At 44.9% G+C, this 19,209-nt stretch overlaps 1 protein-coding gene across 1 annotated transcript in view; it reads left to right on the forward strand.

Moving 5' to 3' along the window:
* The window catches only part of TMEM135 (transmembrane protein 135), a 497,220-nt gene that overhangs the window by 348,676 nt on the left and 129,335 nt on the right, over positions 1–19,209 (forward strand). Inside the window, exon 6 of the mRNA XM_040340102.1 lies at positions 16,128–16,174. Coding sequence (XP_040196036.1) covers positions 16,128–16,174 — 47 coding nt within the window. The remainder of the gene's footprint in view (positions 1–16,127; positions 16,175–19,209) is intronic.

Consider the following 19,209-nt stretch of genomic DNA (forward strand, 5'->3'; position numbering starts at 1 on the left):
AACACATGCCACTTCCAGTCACATCCTCGGTGTGAGACAGCACTCAATGAACGAAAATCCTAATAATCTTTTGTTCTATATCACACGCTAATCTTGTTTTTCATCCCATCTGCCTGTAGATTGCTCACACTTTGTTCTTGTTTGGCAGGGATGTAGGAGACTGGCCTACAGCTGCATAGGCAAAGGTGTGGCGCTGCTGCCGGCACAGTGCCAAACTACTACCTGACAAATTGGTTAATTCTTTATAGAACATGTCAGACTCGAGAGATCGGGCAGCCTGTTGCTTCCTGAGATTAGTGTTTATTCTGGGTGATGGAGATGAACACTCACTAGAGTTGGCCTTTTTTTTTACTTAAAAGAGGGCAAATTAAACAGATTTGAAACCTAATCAAGGCAAAGTGACAGTTTCTGTTGTAAAACCACCCCCCCTCCAACCACTGATACTCCCCACCTCCTGTTTTCTTCGCTCCAAATCTTGAACTCAACAAAGAACAAGAACACTTGTCGCTCCAGGTGAGACAAGGAAGCCTAATGTAACTGGTGTGTGCCCGCCCCCCGTCTCGCCTCCGCAGACAGTAGAAAATGAAGAAATGGCTGCACACCACAACTGATATCCAAGATCCTTTTTTGGACATTCCAAAATGACCCCACAGGACAGAAGAATGCCTGGTAGAAGCGTTTCACACAATACAAATGTGCTTAATCGTTCCACAGGTATGTCTTACTGATACTCCTTAAGTAGCCTCACCTCCACCTTACACAGGTGTTCGGAGCATAGATGAAAGAATTCCTGTTACCTTCAATAACGTGCAGAGAAACAACATACCAAAAAAAAAAACATAAGAAGGAAAAAAAGGGAAAGAGAAAAAAAGAAGACCTATGGGACACAAAAGAAATATAAAACAATAGGTTTGTCACATATATATAAAATAAATAGCTGGCACAACCACATATTAAAAAGATGGTGTGGGTAGGCGGCAAAAGATAGTAGGAAACAAATAATAAACATCATAAATTCTGTATCTACAAGTACGATCAAAATACGCCCAGGCACAACATCAGATACCCCAACGACACTATAAAAAAATTGTATAGTTGCCCAAGGTTCCAATTCTCCACCCAGAATGGAGAGAAAATATGTGTGTGTGTATGTGTATGTGTATGTATATGTATATATATATATATATATATATATATATATATATATATATATATACACAAAAATAAATATAAGGATGCAAGTATATGGTCATATATGATCTATATACATAAGGTGGGTAAGACAATGCCGGCTGCAGCCGGGGAGAACTGTGTACCAACTATTTAAAAAAATGGCTCACATCCCACGCTAAGTTTAACCTGTGTGGGATGGAAAATCCAGAACACTTCCCCTCTCTTTGGAACCTTGATTTTGTCAATCACCTCTACATGCATGGCTGATGTATCGCCTTCATGGCATATATTAAAGTGGTTTGCTACATTAGTCGATTGATTTTTCTCCACACTATATAGTTGGGATCACGAAGACGCCTAGTGGTTCTGCCAACATATTGTTTGTGACATAAGCCACAGGTAATCAATTATAATACGTAACTGGTATTGCAATTATAAAAGGAGCCAATATCATATTCCTTATGGGTCATAGTTGAGCAGAATGTATAATCCCCCAAAATATGGCCGCAGCAAAAACATCCTGTGGTGCCACATTTAAAGCTCCCCTTAAAATGCAGCCATGTTACAGATTTCATTGTGTCCCTATTGATGAAACTAGGGGATAGAGAGCGAGGCACTATGTTAATCCCTCCCTGTAGAATGCCCGCACAAATCTTATCCGAGTATAGAATGGGAAAATGTGTACTGATAATGTTCTTCACCTCTCTGAATTCAACACTGTATGGAGTAGAAAGGGTTAGTTTATTATGATGTGAATTATAACCACGTACTCTTTTCTTTAGAAGATCCTCCATCTCCTTGCTTTTAGCAATAGCCAAAGCTCTATTGATCATCCATTTTGGATAACCGCTCCCACCAACCCATATAAAGATTGGCTAGGGAGGGCGAAAACGTATCCCCGATCGGGGTCCCATATCTCTGGAGGTAGCACCCCCCCCCATCAAAGGTGAAATAATTATGGGACAGGACTTCTAAAATATATTTGCGCCCTTCTACAGGCAAATTAGTGGATGTCTCCAAATAAAAGGAAACCACCACTATTGCAAGGTCATGGGGTATGGAGGAATATAGACTTGTGATGTCACAAGTGACCCACGATAAATTACTCTCCCATTTGAGATCTTTCAGAATATTCAGATGATGGTTTGTATCTATCAAATAGCCAGGGAGTTGCTGGGCTAAAGACTGTAACTGCCTGTCAAGCCACTGCCCCAGCCTCTTATTTAGGGAATTGATGCCTGATATAATTGGCCTCCCATGTACGGGACTTAACCCCTTATGAGTTTTGGGCAGATGATAGAATGTAGGCAGAGTGGGATAATCGGGCATTAACTTCTCAGCTTTATTTTGGCCAAAGACAACCCACTCTAACCCCTCTACCAATCAACCCAGTGAGGACCGTTCTATACCATTTTGTTGGGTCTCCTCTAAGTTTGATGTAGGTACGATCATCTCATAATTGGCGGATAGCCTCCTCCCTGTATATACCTACATCCATAACAACTATGAGTCTCCCTTTGTCGGAATTGCGAATGACAATGGAGTTGTCCTCCTCTAGACTCTTTAAAGACAGTCTCTCCTCTCCAGTCAAATTGTCCTGCCACTCTGTTGCCCCCCCCATCGCCTGGTGTGCCAGGACCGTCAGATCCCGTTCAACAGATCTTTGGAACTTGGTCATCTCAGGAGTATGAGAATTAATTGGATAAAAATCAGATTTTGTATTAAAAAGAACTGTAAAATCCTCCACATACAGTCCTGTATTAGTTAAACACAGACTGCTCAGGACTCTCCACATCACCTGCTTAAAAATAATGTTTTTTTAACCACTTGCCCACCGGGTTAATTCTGGCACTTCTCTCCTTCATGTGAAAATCACAATTTTTTTGCTAGAAAATTAATCAGAACCCCCAAACATTATATATTTTTTTTAGCAGACATCCTAGGGAATAAAATGGCAGTCATTGCAATACTTTTTGTCACACCGTATTTGCGCAGCGGTCTTACAAGCGCACTTTTTTTGGATAAAAATCACTTTTTTGAATTAAAAAATAAGACAACAATACATTTTGCCCAATTTTTTTATATATTGTGAAAGATAATTTTACGCCGAGTAAAATGATACCCAACATGTCACGCTTAAAAATTGCGCCCGCTCGTGGCATGGCGTCAAACTTTTACCCTTAAAAATCTCGATAGGCGACGTTTAAAAAATTCTACAGGTTGCATTTTTTGAGTTGCAGAGTAGGTCTAGGGCTAGAATTAGTGCTCTCACTCTAACGATCGCGGCGATACCTCACTTGTGTGGTTTGAATACCGTTTTCATATGCGGGCGCTACTCGCGTATGCGTTTGCTTCTGCGTGCGAGCTCGTCGGGATGGGGCGCTTTAAAAAAAATGTTTTTGGTTTTCTTATTTATTTTTATTTAGTTTTATAATTTTTTACACTGAAAAAAAAAAAAAAAAAAATTGATCACTTTTATTCCTATTACAAGGAATGTAAACATCCCTTGTAATAGAAAAAAGCATGACAGGTCCTCTTAAATATGAGATCTGGGGTCAAAAAGACCTCAGATCTCATAATTAGACTTAAATGCAAAAAAAAAAAAAATGACATTTTTTCAAATGACAAAAAAAAAATGTTTCTTTAAGAGGCTGGGCGGGACTGACGTTTTGACGTCACTTCCGCCCAGCAGAGCTATGAGGACGGGTGAAGGAGATTTCTCCTTCAGTCCCGTCCCCGCTCAGCTGCCGGACACATCCGATCCCCTCCGCCGCTACCGACGGCTCCGGTAAGCGGCGGAGGGCGCGGGAGAGCGGCGTGAGGGGGGGGGGGGGCCCTCTCCCGCCACCGATAACGGCGATCTCGCGGCAAATCCGTTATCCGTTATCGTGTACACCACCGCCCCCTGAAAAGATGAATATCTCGGTTGTGGCAGCAGCTGCTGCCGTTATCGAGATATTCAACTTTAAAAACAGGACGTCTTTTTGACATGGGGCGGTGGTCAAGAGGTTAATTGAGATTTCTAATAAACCTGTTTTACATCTAGAATAGTGTCAAATAAGTTCATGTGTCTCTGTGGACAAAAATTAAGTCCTTTAGATAGTAGTGACATCTCACTATCTGTAAGGATCCCATTAGACAGATTCCAAACATTAGAACAGTCAATTATCACTGGTGTGAGTGCCGACGAAATCAATATCTGTTCTGCTCCTCGGTTTCTTCTCCTTCTGCGCCCCCGCCGTGTACTTTTGTATGTCTGTTCTGCCCTGTCTTGTGGCATTTGCATCTCCGGACCTCGTTTTTTGACGCTACTGAAGGACTAGTTCCAGCCTGTGCTCCCTTAAAGGGGTTGTAAAGGTTTTTTTATTCTCGAAATAGGTTCCTTTAAGCCAGTGCATTGTTGATTCACTTACCTTTTCCCTCGATTTCCCTTCTAAATGTTTTTTTTCTTTGTCTGAATTTCTCACTTCCTGTTCATGACCCAGTAGATGTACCACATCCTTCCTATCACTGCTGGTTGGCCGTTTATGCGATGGTCAGATGAGCCTGTTTTTATCTTCATCTTGTAAGTGAATTGTATCTTGTTGGCTTAATTACAGGTCCTAATACTACATTTAGAAGCACCTTCTCAACTTCCTTATCTTTGCCAGCCTGAGTTGCTTCTACTCTTCAGAAGAGCTGCTCCAGTGTCCAGTATATTACCCTCATGTCTTCCTGGATGCAATTACTCCTTCTACATTGAGGCTAGATCTCCTGGACAGCAGCACCCTATGTTCCATGTACAGAGCACAATGAATACTGCTAGCAGCTATAGCCATCAGAAGTAATGTATGTAAAAAATCTAACAGGCTGGTTGTACGATGGATTGACTTGGGTACAACCAGCCTGCCCATAGATTGATCTAATCTTGTCTGGTCTCTGCTGAACCTGCTGAGTTTGGATCCATCTGTGGCCAGCTTAAGACATTCTTTATGATATCTCTACAGTTGAAGTGTGACTATGGCCAAAATAAAAAATAACTTATGTGATACAGTCTGTCACCAGCATTAACAGAACAGTCATTTCCATTTCTTATTTTTCAACTACTTTTAAACAGACCAATCTGTCCAGCAAAAGTGGAAGTCATAGAGTTGGGACAAACCATTTTCCACTGACAGAGGTGCTTAAGATGATCACATTTGATTCATTTAGTTAATGCCCTTATCTTATAACTGTTTCTGTATTTGATTAACCACTTCCATACAGGGCACTTAAGCACCTTCCCGCCCAAGCCAATTTTCAGCTTTCAGCGCTGTCACAATTTGAATGGCAATTGCACGGTTATGCTACACTGTACCCAAACAAAATTGGCGTCCTTTTTTCCCCACAAATAGAGCTTTCTTTTGGTGGTATTTGATCACCTCTGCGATTTTTTTTTTGCGCAACAACTAAAAAAAGCCTGAAAATTTTGAAAAAAAATTACGTTTTTATTTTTTTCTGTTAATTTTTTTGTAAATAAGTAAGTTTTCTCTTTCAATTACGGGCACTGATGGGCACCGATGAGATGGCACTGATGGACATCGATGAGGTAGTACTGACGGGCACAGATGAGGTGGCACTGATTGGCGGCGCTGGTATGCGGCACTGATGGGCACACATAGGCGGCACTGATGGGCACACATAGGCGGCACTGATGGGCACACATAGGCAGCACTCATGGGCGGCACTGGGCACTCATGGGCGGCACAGATGGCCACTCATGGGCGGCACTGATGGATACTTATGGGTAGCACAGATGGGCACTGATAGGTGGGCACTGGGCATGGATGGGCACTGTGGGGTGGCACTGATGGGCACTGTGGGGTGGCACTGATGGACACTGTGGGGTGGCACGGATGGACACTGTGGGGCTGCACTGATTTACCCATGTTGCCAATCAGTGCCCATTTGTGGGCACTGATTGGCATCTTTTTTTTTTTTAATGCTTTTTTTTTTTTTGCCCAGACTTTTTTTTTTGCCCAGACTTTTTTTTTTGCCTAGACTTTTTTTTTTGCCCAGACTTTTTTTTTGCCCTTCCCTGGTGTTCCAGGGTGGGCTTCCCTGGTGGTCCAGTGTGGCGATCCGAGGGGGGGCTGCGCTGATAAACAATCAGCGCGAACCCCCCCTGTCAGGAGTGCCGCTGATCGGCTCTCCTCTACTCGCGTCTATCAGACGCGAGTGAGGAAGAGCCATCAACGGCTCTTCCTGTTTACATCGTGATCAGCCGTGGTTGGACACGGCTGATCACGTGGTAAAGAGTCTCCGTGAGAGACTCTTTACAGAGATCGGTGTTGCGGGGTGTCAGACTGACACCCTGCAACAACGATCGCCGCGATGCACGCCCCCGGGGGCGCGCAGCGGCTCAGAATCCTAAGGACGTCATATGACGTCCAGTAAGGATTCTACAACCACTTTGCCAACGTCAATTTGTCATTGGCAGGCGGCAAGTGGTTAAAAAGGGATAGTTGGAGACCTCTTTCACACGGGCCAGATCTGGTTTTGCTCAGGAGGGGATCTGTCTGGTGATCCCCTGCTAGGCTGATGACAGGTCTGTGTGTGCTCTGCTTATGCAGGGCGGACATGGACACGGCTAGCTTTACCCTATGAGCAGCTGGATGTAAACGGACTGGCTGTCTGTTTACACCCAACTAGGGATGAGCTTTGTGTTCGAGTCGAACCCATCATCGAATTACAAACGTTATGAACGTTACTGTCTGTTTATTATAATTAAATGTGCACAAAGGAGGGAGAGAGTCGAAAAGGGGGGTTATTTCCCCCTCCCTTTTTTTTGTCTGTCTTTTCCTCGTTTTCTTTTCTTTTTTTCCTATTTCTTTTTACTTCTCTTTAAAGTGGGGGGTTATACATGTCAGTTTTTTTGGAGTGGAATGTTTTGTATTTATGACACGTTTTGGAATCTAAAGTTGTATAATTATGAATTGATATGTTGAACCTAAAAAAAGAAAAAAAAAATGTGGATAATAAAAAATAATAATAACATATCTAAATACTGAACATCTCCCTCATGTCCACAGTATTTATCGGTCTTTTTGTCTGTGTCAAATCTGTCCCATTTTCTGTCTGTCTATCCTTTTATTCATCTGCAGTCAATCAGTGGCCTTTTTTACCACAATTTTTTAGAAAAGGAGGTGGGTGATGCAGGGCTGGACTGGGACAAAAATTTGGCCCTGGACTTCATCCAGACTGGCCCACTTTGACAGGTCTCTCCCATGGTGGCCGGACAACCCCCAGCCCCCCAGCCCCCTCTCCCCTTTCACTAGCCACTAGCCGTTCTACTTTATTAGAGTAGAACGGCTGGTACTGGTACTCTTATAGGCAGTACCAGTGGGGAAGCTAGACATTATTTCACCAGGGGCAAAGAATCAGTTTGGTGCCCCCCCTTATGGGACAAGATTAGGCAGAAGTGAGAAACTCCCAGGCCATAGCTGTTGAGTCAGCTGTCTGTCCCCTCCCCCATGCTCCTCTGTCGTCCCCCCTGCTCCTCTGGTCCTCCCCCTGCTTCTTTGTCCCCCCAGGTGAGCGCTGTGGGGAGGGAGAGGAGGTGAGCGCTGCGCGAAGGGAGAGACAGAGGAGCGGAGGGGGGCGACGGTCCGCTGTCAATGAAGCCGGCCCACTGAGCCATCGGCCCACCGGGAAACTCCCTGTAGTCCCAATGGCCAGTCCATCCCTGGGGGTGATGTCAGTGCTGCACATGTGCAGATGTGAGACTCATGTCTAGGAGTAGCTGCTCGTGTTCCTGCCAGGAGTTTCTGTTGCTTTTTGACATCCTTTAGCATTGCTTGGACAGCATTCAGACTGTACACGTGATGCTCTGCGGAGAAGAAATCCAGATAACCTAAACAGCTGTTTTTTTTGTTTAGCTGTGACATTGGCTATTTGCAGAATGTAGCCATTTGAAAGGGCAAAAATGATCTGTAGAGAAAATGCATGGTGTTTAGAGACTGGTATGATTTGTGTATTCACTCTCTGAAGAAATTCTGCAAGCGAAGCTCGTTAGCCTTCGTGGATAATGTCACACAGTCAGCTTGTTTCCTTTCTTGAAACAGTATTATGACAGATACCTGAGCAACAGGAATAAACATAGCAGTAACCTGATGGTTGGTTCTGGAGGCCCTGATCTGCCTGCTCCATAATTAGAAGCCACCAGCTCATAAATAGGGGTGCAAGTCCCATCTAGTCATGCATTTTCTTGCACTGAGTACATGATTTGCAGACACACCCGGTGCTGGCCTATTCTTGAAGAAAGCAACTGCACCTGGTTATTTCCCCTGGTTAGTCGGCTGGGAGTGTCTACTGGTAACATGCACTTTGCGGTAATATAATGCCTGTAGGGGAAAATAGAATGGCTTTCAGGTACTGGTAAAGTGGTAGTAAACTCTGTTCTACCCCTTGTACCTACAGGCAAGCCAATAGTAAGGCCTCGTACACACGACCAGACATGTCCGATGAAAACGGTCCGCGGACGTGCGCGCACCAGGAAGTTCAATGCTTCCACGCATGCGTCGAATCACTTTGACGCATGCGTGGGATTTCGGGCCAGCGGACATGTCCGATAAGTCGTACTGACCATCGGACATGTCCGACGGACAGGCTTCCAGCGGACAAGTTTCTTAGCATGCTAAGAAACTTTTGTGCGCTGGAAACCAGTCCGCTAGGCAGGAAAACTGTCCGGTAGGCCCTACACACGGTCGGACATGTCCGCGGAAACTGGTTCGACGGACCAGTTTCAGCGGACATGTTCGGTCGTGTGTACAAGGCCTAAGGCTTACCTGTAGGTACTGTGAATATTTCCTAAACATGCAGAGTTTAGGAGATATTCAGAGTGCATGCAGGCAGTGACATTACCGGCTCATGCGCTCTGAAGGTCCGGCATACAGTGCTGGACCTTCAGAGCTTGTGCCCTAAACAGCGGCTCATGCACGCATGCGCGGAAGTGAGGTCATCGTGCCCCCGGCCAATCGTGTAACCGGAGGAGGCAAACCCAGAAGGAAGACCAGGGGAAGATGTCATGGGATTTCAGGTGGTTTACTACCGTTTTTAAAGCGGCGCTCCAGTTGTTTTTGTGTTTAAATAAAAGTGTTTATTAAAAGTTAGCAGCAACAAAAAGTGTACCTGCTGACTTTTAATAAACACACACTCACCTGTCTCTGGATTTAGCGATGTGGTCACCCGAACTGTCACTTGTCTCCCTCTCCTCTCTCCTGCGCCAGCATTTCAACTGTGGACACCTGGATGTCACAGCTTGCATCTTCACAGCCCGGTGCGCACTGCGCCTGCTGAATGGTCCGGTAGTCTTCTGGGATGACCTATGGCATGTCTCGGGAAGACTGCACGAAGGGAGGGGGGGAGCAAAGTGATCCAAGTGGAAGTGGGAGCGAATACCTGTCAAAACCAGGTACCCCCCCCCCCCAAAAAAAAATTGCATGCTAAATGTGGCATAATATTGGGGGGGGGGGTGCTTAGAGCGCAACTTCCCCTTTTGGGTGGAGCCCTGCTTTAACTTTTTTTATTTTTTCAAGCATATGAACTGCTGATTCATATGAGTTTTAAAAAGTTATTTCCATAGTTATTTCTGGAATAATTCTGCAAGAAGAGATGCTTCACCTATATTGCCCTAAATCCAACAGTTTTTCCTCTTCTGTGTCTCGTATAATTTTTTTGTCCCGATTTACAGATGTCCTGTAGTGCATCTTTTTTTTATTTTGCTTTTTATTTCCCCATAACTATGTGTGTGAGGTGCCGGCCATCTTGGTACAGGAGCAGAGCTTTGTTTCCTTGTATCAGAGCTGATGATTGGTAATCGAATAACTGGTGATCTGAGAAATATTTAAGAAGGGGCAATAAATGTGAAGAAAGCAGAAATCCACAGAGTGAATGTGGCATAAGCAGGGAGATCCTTGCACTGCAGGTCATCAGTTACTGCTTCCTATCCAACAAGGACAACAGTGAGCAGCATAGTATAGTGACATCTCCACATTACAGTACCCTAAATGATCTCACACTGCAGATATATAGCCAAGGGGCTCAAGGAACAGTCACTTATCAGGAGAAATTCCAGGTAAAATTAAAATTTTTCTGGGTATTGCGTAGAAAAGCTGCACTTTTTGGGTATAGGTCCACTTGGCAGTACCAGTCCAAGCAGGTTGCAAGCCTGGTCTCTTAGCAGAGAGGACCAAGGAAACTGCACTGGTTTTTAGTAAGCTACCAACAACACACATCAATGTAAGTACCCACTACATAGTCACAGGTATTTAGTGCAGTAAGGAGTTTGTTATTCCCGTGAAATACTTAATATGTGTTAACGTAGCGTAATGTGCTTGTCAGCGAGGTCTGTAGTGATTTGCTGAGGCCTCTGGACGAGCAGACCCAGCTCTAAGGTTTCTTGAGAGGGTACAAATATTAATAGCATCCAGTAAATCTCCCCTTCTTGTATCTCTTACAACTTCAAGGGTATCCAGTAGATCAGAGAGAAAATTACTTCACGAAATGTGGCTGACACTCTGAGTTTTCACAGAGCGGCGTTAAGGAGTTGATGATTATGGCCATACAGAATGTCTACACTGTTAGATGAAGAGACTCGACAATTGCAATATTAAAGTGCGTGAAAAGTCAACTCGCCAAGCTTTTATCCGATATTGACGCTGGGTAGGGCCTGTACATTCCATGGTGCGAATACTCAACCTTAAAGGAGAACTCCATCTTTAAAAATTGATGTAACCAAAATAACTGTCATTTAAGCCATTTTAAAGTTTAATGCCATCAATTGTAACCTTTCATTTTCTTTCTGCAGCCAGCTATGAATTTCTTTTTTATTGTTGCGAAATACATTTGAAATGTCTTACCCTTTCAGTCCTGGCACCAGGATGCAATTTATAGACAAGACTTCTTAGAATTCTAAATTCCCCTGCTCATGCCATTGGTTTTCTTCTTTTTTTTTTTTTTTTTTTTAAGTCTACACAGAGCGTAAAAAAAAATTGCAGGCACTCTCGGAGTGTCCTATTTTATTAATTTTGATTTGTCAGGGTTGTTGGTGCACATCAAAGGGAATGCCATTGAGAGCAGTGTACAGCACTAGAAACAAAAACAAGAAACTGATAAAAGCCAAAGGCGACCAGCACACAACGCTCAACTCAGTGAGACCAAAGATCATCAAACTCACTATAACCTGAAATATCTGATATACAATATGCAATACTATATAGAATGTCAATGTGAGCTAATGTACAATACATCCAAAAAATAAAGGGCCAGATCCTCAGAGCGAGTACGCCGGCGTATCTACTGATACGCCGGCGTACTTTCAAATTACCCGCGTCGTATCTTTAGTTTGAATCCTTAAACCAAGATACGACGGCATCTGGGTTAGATCCGACAGGCGTACGGCTTCGTACGCCTTCGGATCTAAGATGCAATACTTCGGCATCCGCTGGGTGGCGTTCACGTCGTTTTCCGCGTCGGGTATGCAAATTAGCTATTTCCGACGATCCACAAACGTACGAGCGGCTGGCGCATTCCTTTGCGTCGTCTCTAGTCGGCTTTTTCCGGCGTATAGTTAAAGCTGATATTTTGCGGCATATAGTTAGACTTGCCATGTTAAGTATGGCCGTCGTTCCTGTGTCAAAATTTTAATTTTTTCTTTTTGCGTAAGTCGTCCGTGAATCGGAATGTACGTAAGTCCCGTCTAAGTAAAAAAAAATTACGTGTATTCTGTAGGGGAAATGTATCCCATCTCTTTTATTTCCTAGGCAGAGAATTGCATGTTATACTCTATCAGCATTGAGATCAAGATTGCGCAAAAGGTTGTACAAAAGGTTGTACTTGTCATCCGGGGGGGGGGGGGTTACGCGTTACGATATATTTTTGATTTGATTTAATCTGATTTCACTGATTTTGATTAGGTTTGTGAACATTTAATCTGTACCAGTGCTGTCCCCCCCCCTTTTTTTTTTCCCCTTCCCAGCCGGTTTCTGTGTTTTGACCGGTAATTGTTGGTCGCATGTTGCGGCCTAGTATTGTATCTGTGTTGCAAAAATTGAATAAAAATAATTTTCCAAAAAAAAAAAATATGTCCTAGCGACGTCATTTAGCGCAATGCACGGCGGGAAATTTCGGGATGGCGCATGCGCAGTTCATTCGGCGCGGGGACGCGCTTCATTTAAATGAAACCCGCCCCCTAATCGCCGATTTGAATTCCGCCGCCAGAGATACACTACGCCGCCGTAACTTACGGCGCAAATTCTTTGAGGATTCAAAGCAGCCGAAAGTAAGTTACAGCGGCGTAGCGTATCTCACATATGCTGCGCCGATCTATTTCTATGTGGAGCTGGCCCAAAATATATTAAAATGCAAATGGGTAGCCCAAAAAACTAGACATTTTGTATATTGTTGGCTCTAAACTAGGTATTCTGCTGCATGCTATGGGATTCTGCTAGGTATTCTACTGCATGCTATGGGATTCTGCTAGGTATTCTACTGCATGCTATGGGATTCTGCTAGGTATTCTGCTGCATGCTATGGGATTCTGCTAGGTATTCTACTGCATGCTATGGGATTCTGCTAGGTATTCTGCTGCATGCTATGGGATTCTGCTAGGTATTCTACTGCATGCTATGGGATTCTGCTAGGTATTCTGCTGCATGCTATGGGATTCTGCTAGGTATTCTACTGCATGCTATGGGATTCTGCTAGGTATTCTGCTGCATGCTATGGGATTCTGCTAGGTATTCTACTGCATGCTATGGGATTCTGCTAGGTATTCTGCTGCATGCTATGGGATTCTGCTAGGTATTCTGCTGCATGCTATGGGATTCTGCTAGGTATTCTGCTGCATGCTATGGGATTCTGCTAGGTATTCTGCTGCATGCTATGGGATTCTGCTAGGTATTCTGCTGCATGCTATGGGATTCTGCTAGGTATTCTACTGCATGCTATGGGATTCTGCTAGGTATTCTGCTGCATGCTATGGGATTCTGCTAGGTATTCTGCTGCATGCTATGGGATTCTGCTAGGTATTCTGCTGCATGCTATGGGATTCTGCTAGGTATTCTGCTGCATGCTATGGGATTCTGCTAGGTATTCTGCTGCATGCTATGGGATTCTGCTAGGTATTTTGCTGCATGCAACTGTAAACAAAGCAGAGGGAGAGAGCGGAACACAGCACAAAAAGTGTGGTATCATCAATAAAATACTTTATTAGAAAGAAAGTATCCTACTCAAAGAGTTAACAAAAATGAGAAACGACTGGGAAGATTAAAAATAGGGTCAGTTATGGTAGACTTTTCATGAATTGTACCTGGTGGGAGAACTACTTTTCCTCATTACTCTACTCAGCCAGCGACTGTGGATCGAGCACCCGGGAGCTCTGCTATCTATATGGTGTATGGGTGTAGCACTGGCTTTTCTGTTTATACTATGGCCAGCTGTAGCCATGTAGCATTCATCATCAAAAAAAAATTAACGTTCCCATATTTATTTATTGACTTGTTACCTTTAACATTTTTCCTTGTGGAGGGGTGTTGTAATTTGACAAGGGGTGCCCATACTTTTGCACAGGACCCTAGCTGTTTGTGATTCCCTGTCTCCTTAAAGGGTCACTAAAGGAAAAAAAAAATTTGCTGAAATGACTGTTTACAGGGTATAGAGACTAAATAGTTAACTGATTCCTTTTAAAAATGATTACAAATAGATAAAAATCAATCATATAATGTACCTGCAGGTTAGTTTCACTTTTAAACTGGTTTCATGTTCCTGTGAACTAGAGAGACACACAGAACAAAAACAAACAAATTCAGGGCAGTGATTTGTTTTTAAAATGAATCCGATTGGTTCTGTTAAGTTTTAGACACACAGTAATGACAGCTTAGACCACCGTGAAAAGCTCCCAGTACTGTGGTTATAAGGAAACAGGCAACCAGGAAGTGTGGAGATCACAGCAGAATTACAGCCACTTCAAAGCAAAAATGAACAATAAGGACATGAAACCAGTACTGCAGTAAGGTAAAGGAAGCTATTTAGCTCAAATTGTTTTTTCCTTTAGTAATCCTTTAAAGTGAAGTTCCACCCAAAAGTGGAACTACCGCTTAATCCACTCCTCGCCCCCTTACATGCCACATTTGGCATGTAATTTTTTTGGGGGGGAGTGGAGGCTTCAGGAGGAGTGGGACTTCCTGTCCCACTTCCTACTTCCGCCGAGGGGCTGCGAAGGCGAATAGTAATATCTCCTTTTGGCAGCCCCTCCCTGTAGGCGATCCCCTGGGACACGTGACAGGTCCCAGGCGATTGCCTGTCCAATCGGATTGCGCAGCGCCGCTCGCGCATGGGCAGTGGGTGCCCGGCCGTGAAGCCGAAAGCTGTCACGGCCGGGTGCCCACACTTAGAATGAAGACGCCGGCCGGAAAGGGGGGGAGAGGAGAGAAGCCCCGGCCGGCGCGTCGCTGGAACGTGGAGCAGGTGCGTGTATGTTTATTAAAAGCCAGCAGCTACACTTTTTGTAGCTGCTAACTTTTAATAAACATTGAAAATTACTGAAACACCCCTTTAAGGATGGCATCCAAGCTGACAGTGAGGGAGGGAGAGCACACTCTGTCATCTCTTGAATTTCATATGGCTTGCAGATAAAAGGAGAATCTCTGGCACCTCGCTTTCTTCCAGCCTGCTAACCTTTATGGCTCCAGTCTATTCCTTTCAAGACATACTTGTGATCTTATCCTAGCTATGCACCAGGCCTCTAGACTTACTGCTCAGTAGAAATGGCTGATTCTATTTATGCCCCAAGCACACTTTATTATTAGGCTTCTCTTATATGTGAACGTTTAGGTTGTGTGTTCAGCTAAAGCATCTGCTGGAGAAAGAGTTCTCAGGGGAGAAGACCAGTCTATTGCCTCTAGATTTCTGCCAAGCAATTTTGGGCAGTTTAGAGAGTATTCAGGCAAATTCCAAGTCCCAGTGAGAAGCACTGTGAAGGAAATCGCAGCTAACCCCCTTTGCTTGTTACATTTAGGCCCCGTACACACGACCGAACATGTCTGCTGAAACTTGACCGCGGACCAGTTTCAGCAGACATGTTCGGTCGTGTGTACGTCCGACCGGACAGGTTTCCAGCGGACATTTGTCCACCCGACCGTTTTCCAAGGGACAAATGTTTCTTAGCATGCTAAGAAACATGTCCGCTGGAAGCCTGTCCGTCAGACATGTTCGGTCGTCTGTACAGACTCACCGTACATGTCCGATCGACCGCCTCCCTCGCATGCGTCAAAGTGATTTGACAACATGCGTGGAAGTATTGAACTTCCAGGGCCGCGCACGTCGCCGCGACGGCGCGGCCACGTCACCGCGTATCGTGTATGCGCGGATTTCTGTCTGATGGTGTGTACAACCATCAGACAGAAATCTCCGGGCGGACATGTCTGCTGAAAACGGTCCGGCGGACCATTTTCAGCGGACAGTCCGTCCGTCTGTACGAGGCCTTATAAAACCTCATTAATGCAAAAAAGGTGACGGGTTGCCATTGCTGAAATACTAATTGTCTGCCTGCCATGTAGATCCAGTGACTTCAGACCTTCTTGAGTCACAAACCTGGAATGGTGATGCAGATAAGGGGGTAGATTCACATACAAATAGATCGGCGCAGCGTATGTGAGATACGCTACGGCGCTGTAACGGTGCATTGAGCTCTTCTGTACAGTGCATTGGGGGGGGGGGGCATTCAAAATGAGTGGCAGTGCAACATAACGCACATAGAGCCAGAGTGTTGCCATGCATTGTCAAAATGCACAAATGTGAATAGGCCCTTAATGTCAAGAGAGAGCCTTCCCATGGATAATGTGTTGTTAATTTTGTGTTATCAGCATTTTCAAAAACTTGGATTGTATCTGCCGATGACTGTATATTTATGTTTTTTCTTCTTCTTCTTCTTGTAGGTACTATTATTTTGCATCACTGCTGCCCTGTACATGTTCTTTTTCAGGTAAGTTCAGTCACATCATTTTACTATATGTTAGTCATTTAGAATGCCAAACTTCAAGAACTGGTTGACAGAATAGTCCATCAATACTGTGGCGTATGCAGCACTTCTACCCATCAGCACATGCTGGCACTCTCAATATACGGTATATAAAAGGCCAGTACATTTTTGAGTGTGGAATGTGAAATCCTTATTACATTTTGTTTGTCCTTGGGGAGATTTCCCTTCACTTCCTGTCCTGGAGACCTAACAGGAACTAAGAAAAACAAAAAAACTAACAGATTCCCCCATCCACACAAAAGTGGATGGACGAATCCCCTCCACAGGATACTTTGTATTCTGACAGCGGAACTTAGCGCTGTCAGACAACATTGGGCTAGATTCAGGTATATGCGCTTGATCTTACGGCGGCGCAGCGTATCGTATTTACGCTACGCCGCCGCAACTTACAGGAGCAAGTGCAGTATTCACAAAGCACTTGCTCCGTAAGTTGCGGCGGCGTAGCGTAAATGGGGCCGGCGTAAGCGCGCGAAATTCAAATGTGTAAAGGGGGCGTGTTTTATGTTAATGTGTGTTGACCTGACGTGATTGACGTTTTGTACAAACGGCACATGCGCTGTCCGTGTGCATTGCTCCAAATGACGTCGCAAGGACGTCATTGGTTTCGACTTGAACGTAAATTACGTCCAGCCCTATTCGCGAACGACGTAAAAAAATCAAAAATCGAAGCGGGAACGACGTCCATACTTAACATTGAGTGCGCCTCATAGAAGCAGGCACAACGTTACGCCGAAAAAGCCTTATGCAAACGACGTAAAAAACGAACGCCGGGCACACGTACGTTTGTGAATCGACGTAACTAGATAATTTGCATATTCTACGCCGAAAACAACGGAAGCGCTACCTAGCGGCCAGCGTGAGAATGCACCCTAAGATACTACGGCGTAAAAGAATTACGCCAGTCGGATCTTAGGCTAATGTCGGCGTATCTAGCTTTCTGAATACAGAAAGTAGATACGCCGGCGCAGCTTTGAATTTACGCGGCGTATCTATGGATACGCCGGCGTAATTTTTTGCTGAATCTAGCCCAGAGTGTGTCAGCTGCAGCTGCTGATTGACAAAACTTTCCAGCATGTCTCTTCGGTAGAAGTCAATCAAACTGTTGACTTCTTTTAACCAGGAGCTTCCACACACTGATCCACACTTGGCCAGTTTCTGCTGAATTAGTCGCATTGTATTCCCTCTATGGCCAGTTTGAAGCTGCCCATAGGCATTTTAGAACATATCCCACTGATCAGCAGCTGCAGCCTCTGATCAGTGTGTTCTACAGCAGCAGGTCCTGCTGTTCCGAATACAGCATCCTGGCAGGGGGGATTCCTCCATCTACCTAAATTGTGTGGATGGAGGAACCTGCTGGCTGAGCAAAAAAAAACCCACAAACAAACGAAAAATCTAAGTGTATGGCTAGCATGAGTTTTTACCAGATCAAGTGTCCCCATTGGAGGATTTCCTCTCTTCTGTTTTTGTGACAACTGTAACATTCTGGATTTCGTGTCAGTTTCTTTCCCATTGACAGGGGTCACCAGGACAGGTAGAGTAGACATAACCAGAGCCGCTGATAGGGTGATAGAGCACCAGCCCTCCTGTAGGGGGCCTGGACTGGGAAGGGTATCGGTGTAGCGGGGCAGAGTCACGATTACAGGAGCACCATGCAGCTCCCTCTCCTCCTGTCGGCTTTCAGCTGCTGGAGGGAGAGACACACAGGGCCAGATTCACGTAGAATCCCGGCGGCGTAACGTATTGAATTTATGTTACACCGCCGCAAGTTTTATGGGCAAGTGCTTGATTCACAAAGCACTTGCCTGTAAACTCGCGGTGGCGTAGCGTAAATCCGTCCGGCGCAAGCCCGCCTAATTCAAATGGGGCGTGTATCATTTAAATTAGGCGCGTTCCCGCGCCGAACATACTGCGCATGCGCCGTCCCTAAAATTTCCTGACGTGCATTGCGCTAAATGACGTCGCAAGGACGTCATTGGTTTAGACGTTAACGTAAATGGCGTCCAGCGCCATTCGCGGACGACTTACGCAAACGACGTTAAATTTAAAATTTCTACATGGGAACGACGGCCATACCTAACATTGGCTAGACCACCTAGGGGCTAGCTTTATCTTTACGACGCGTATCTCGACGGAAACGGCGTACATTTACAGCGACGGGCAAATCGGCGTAACGACTCATTTGCATATTCTACGCCGACCGCAATGGAATCGCCACCTAGCGGCTGGCCTAGAATTGCAGCCTAAGATCCGACAGTGTAAGTCACTTACACCTGTCGGATCTTAGGGGGATCTATGCGTAACCTGACTCTATGAATCAGGCGCATAGATACGACCGTCCGGATTCGGAGATACGACGGCGTATCAGGTGATACGCCGTCGTATCTTCTTTATGAATCTGGCCCAAGATGCCTGTAATTGGCCGTAATGGTATTTGTATCATAATTGTAATTGGCTGTAATAGTTCCTGTAATTGGCCCCCCACCACACCAATCCCCCTCTCTGTCCTGCCCACATCTGATCATCATCCCCCCATGTGCCCCCCTTTGTGCCTGCCCCCCCCCCCCCCTGCAATGCTTCCAGCTTTTCTCTCCTGCCAGGCGCTGAGAGTACACAGGGGGATGTCAGCTTTCAGGACTGAGAGCTGGGAAAGGAGGCAGTAAATATGTAATTTACCGGCCCCTTCTTTTTCTAAATGGACACAGTGAGGGATCTACACTCTGTCTCCTGTTTATTCATTTTCAATGCTCAGGCTGCAGAGAAAGGATATGAAAGTTCATGTCTTCAGTTCCTTTCTCTGCCTCAAAGTTGAGATGTGTCTGCTTGGACCCCTAATATTTCACCAAATATTGTTTTGATATATTCAGATGGGGGCCTGTGATTTTTATCCGTAGCCCTGGATATATCTCCCCACCAGGGACCCAGTCATCAATAAAAATGGGTTTCTAACCCTTCTACAAGCCTCAGCTTTTCATTTTACG

The sequence above is a fragment of the Rana temporaria genome, chromosome 2 (genome assembly GCF_905171775.1).
Source record: "Rana temporaria chromosome 2, aRanTem1.1, whole genome shotgun sequence".
NCBI classification, from domain to species: domain Eukaryota; kingdom Metazoa; phylum Chordata; class Amphibia; order Anura; family Ranidae; genus Rana; species Rana temporaria.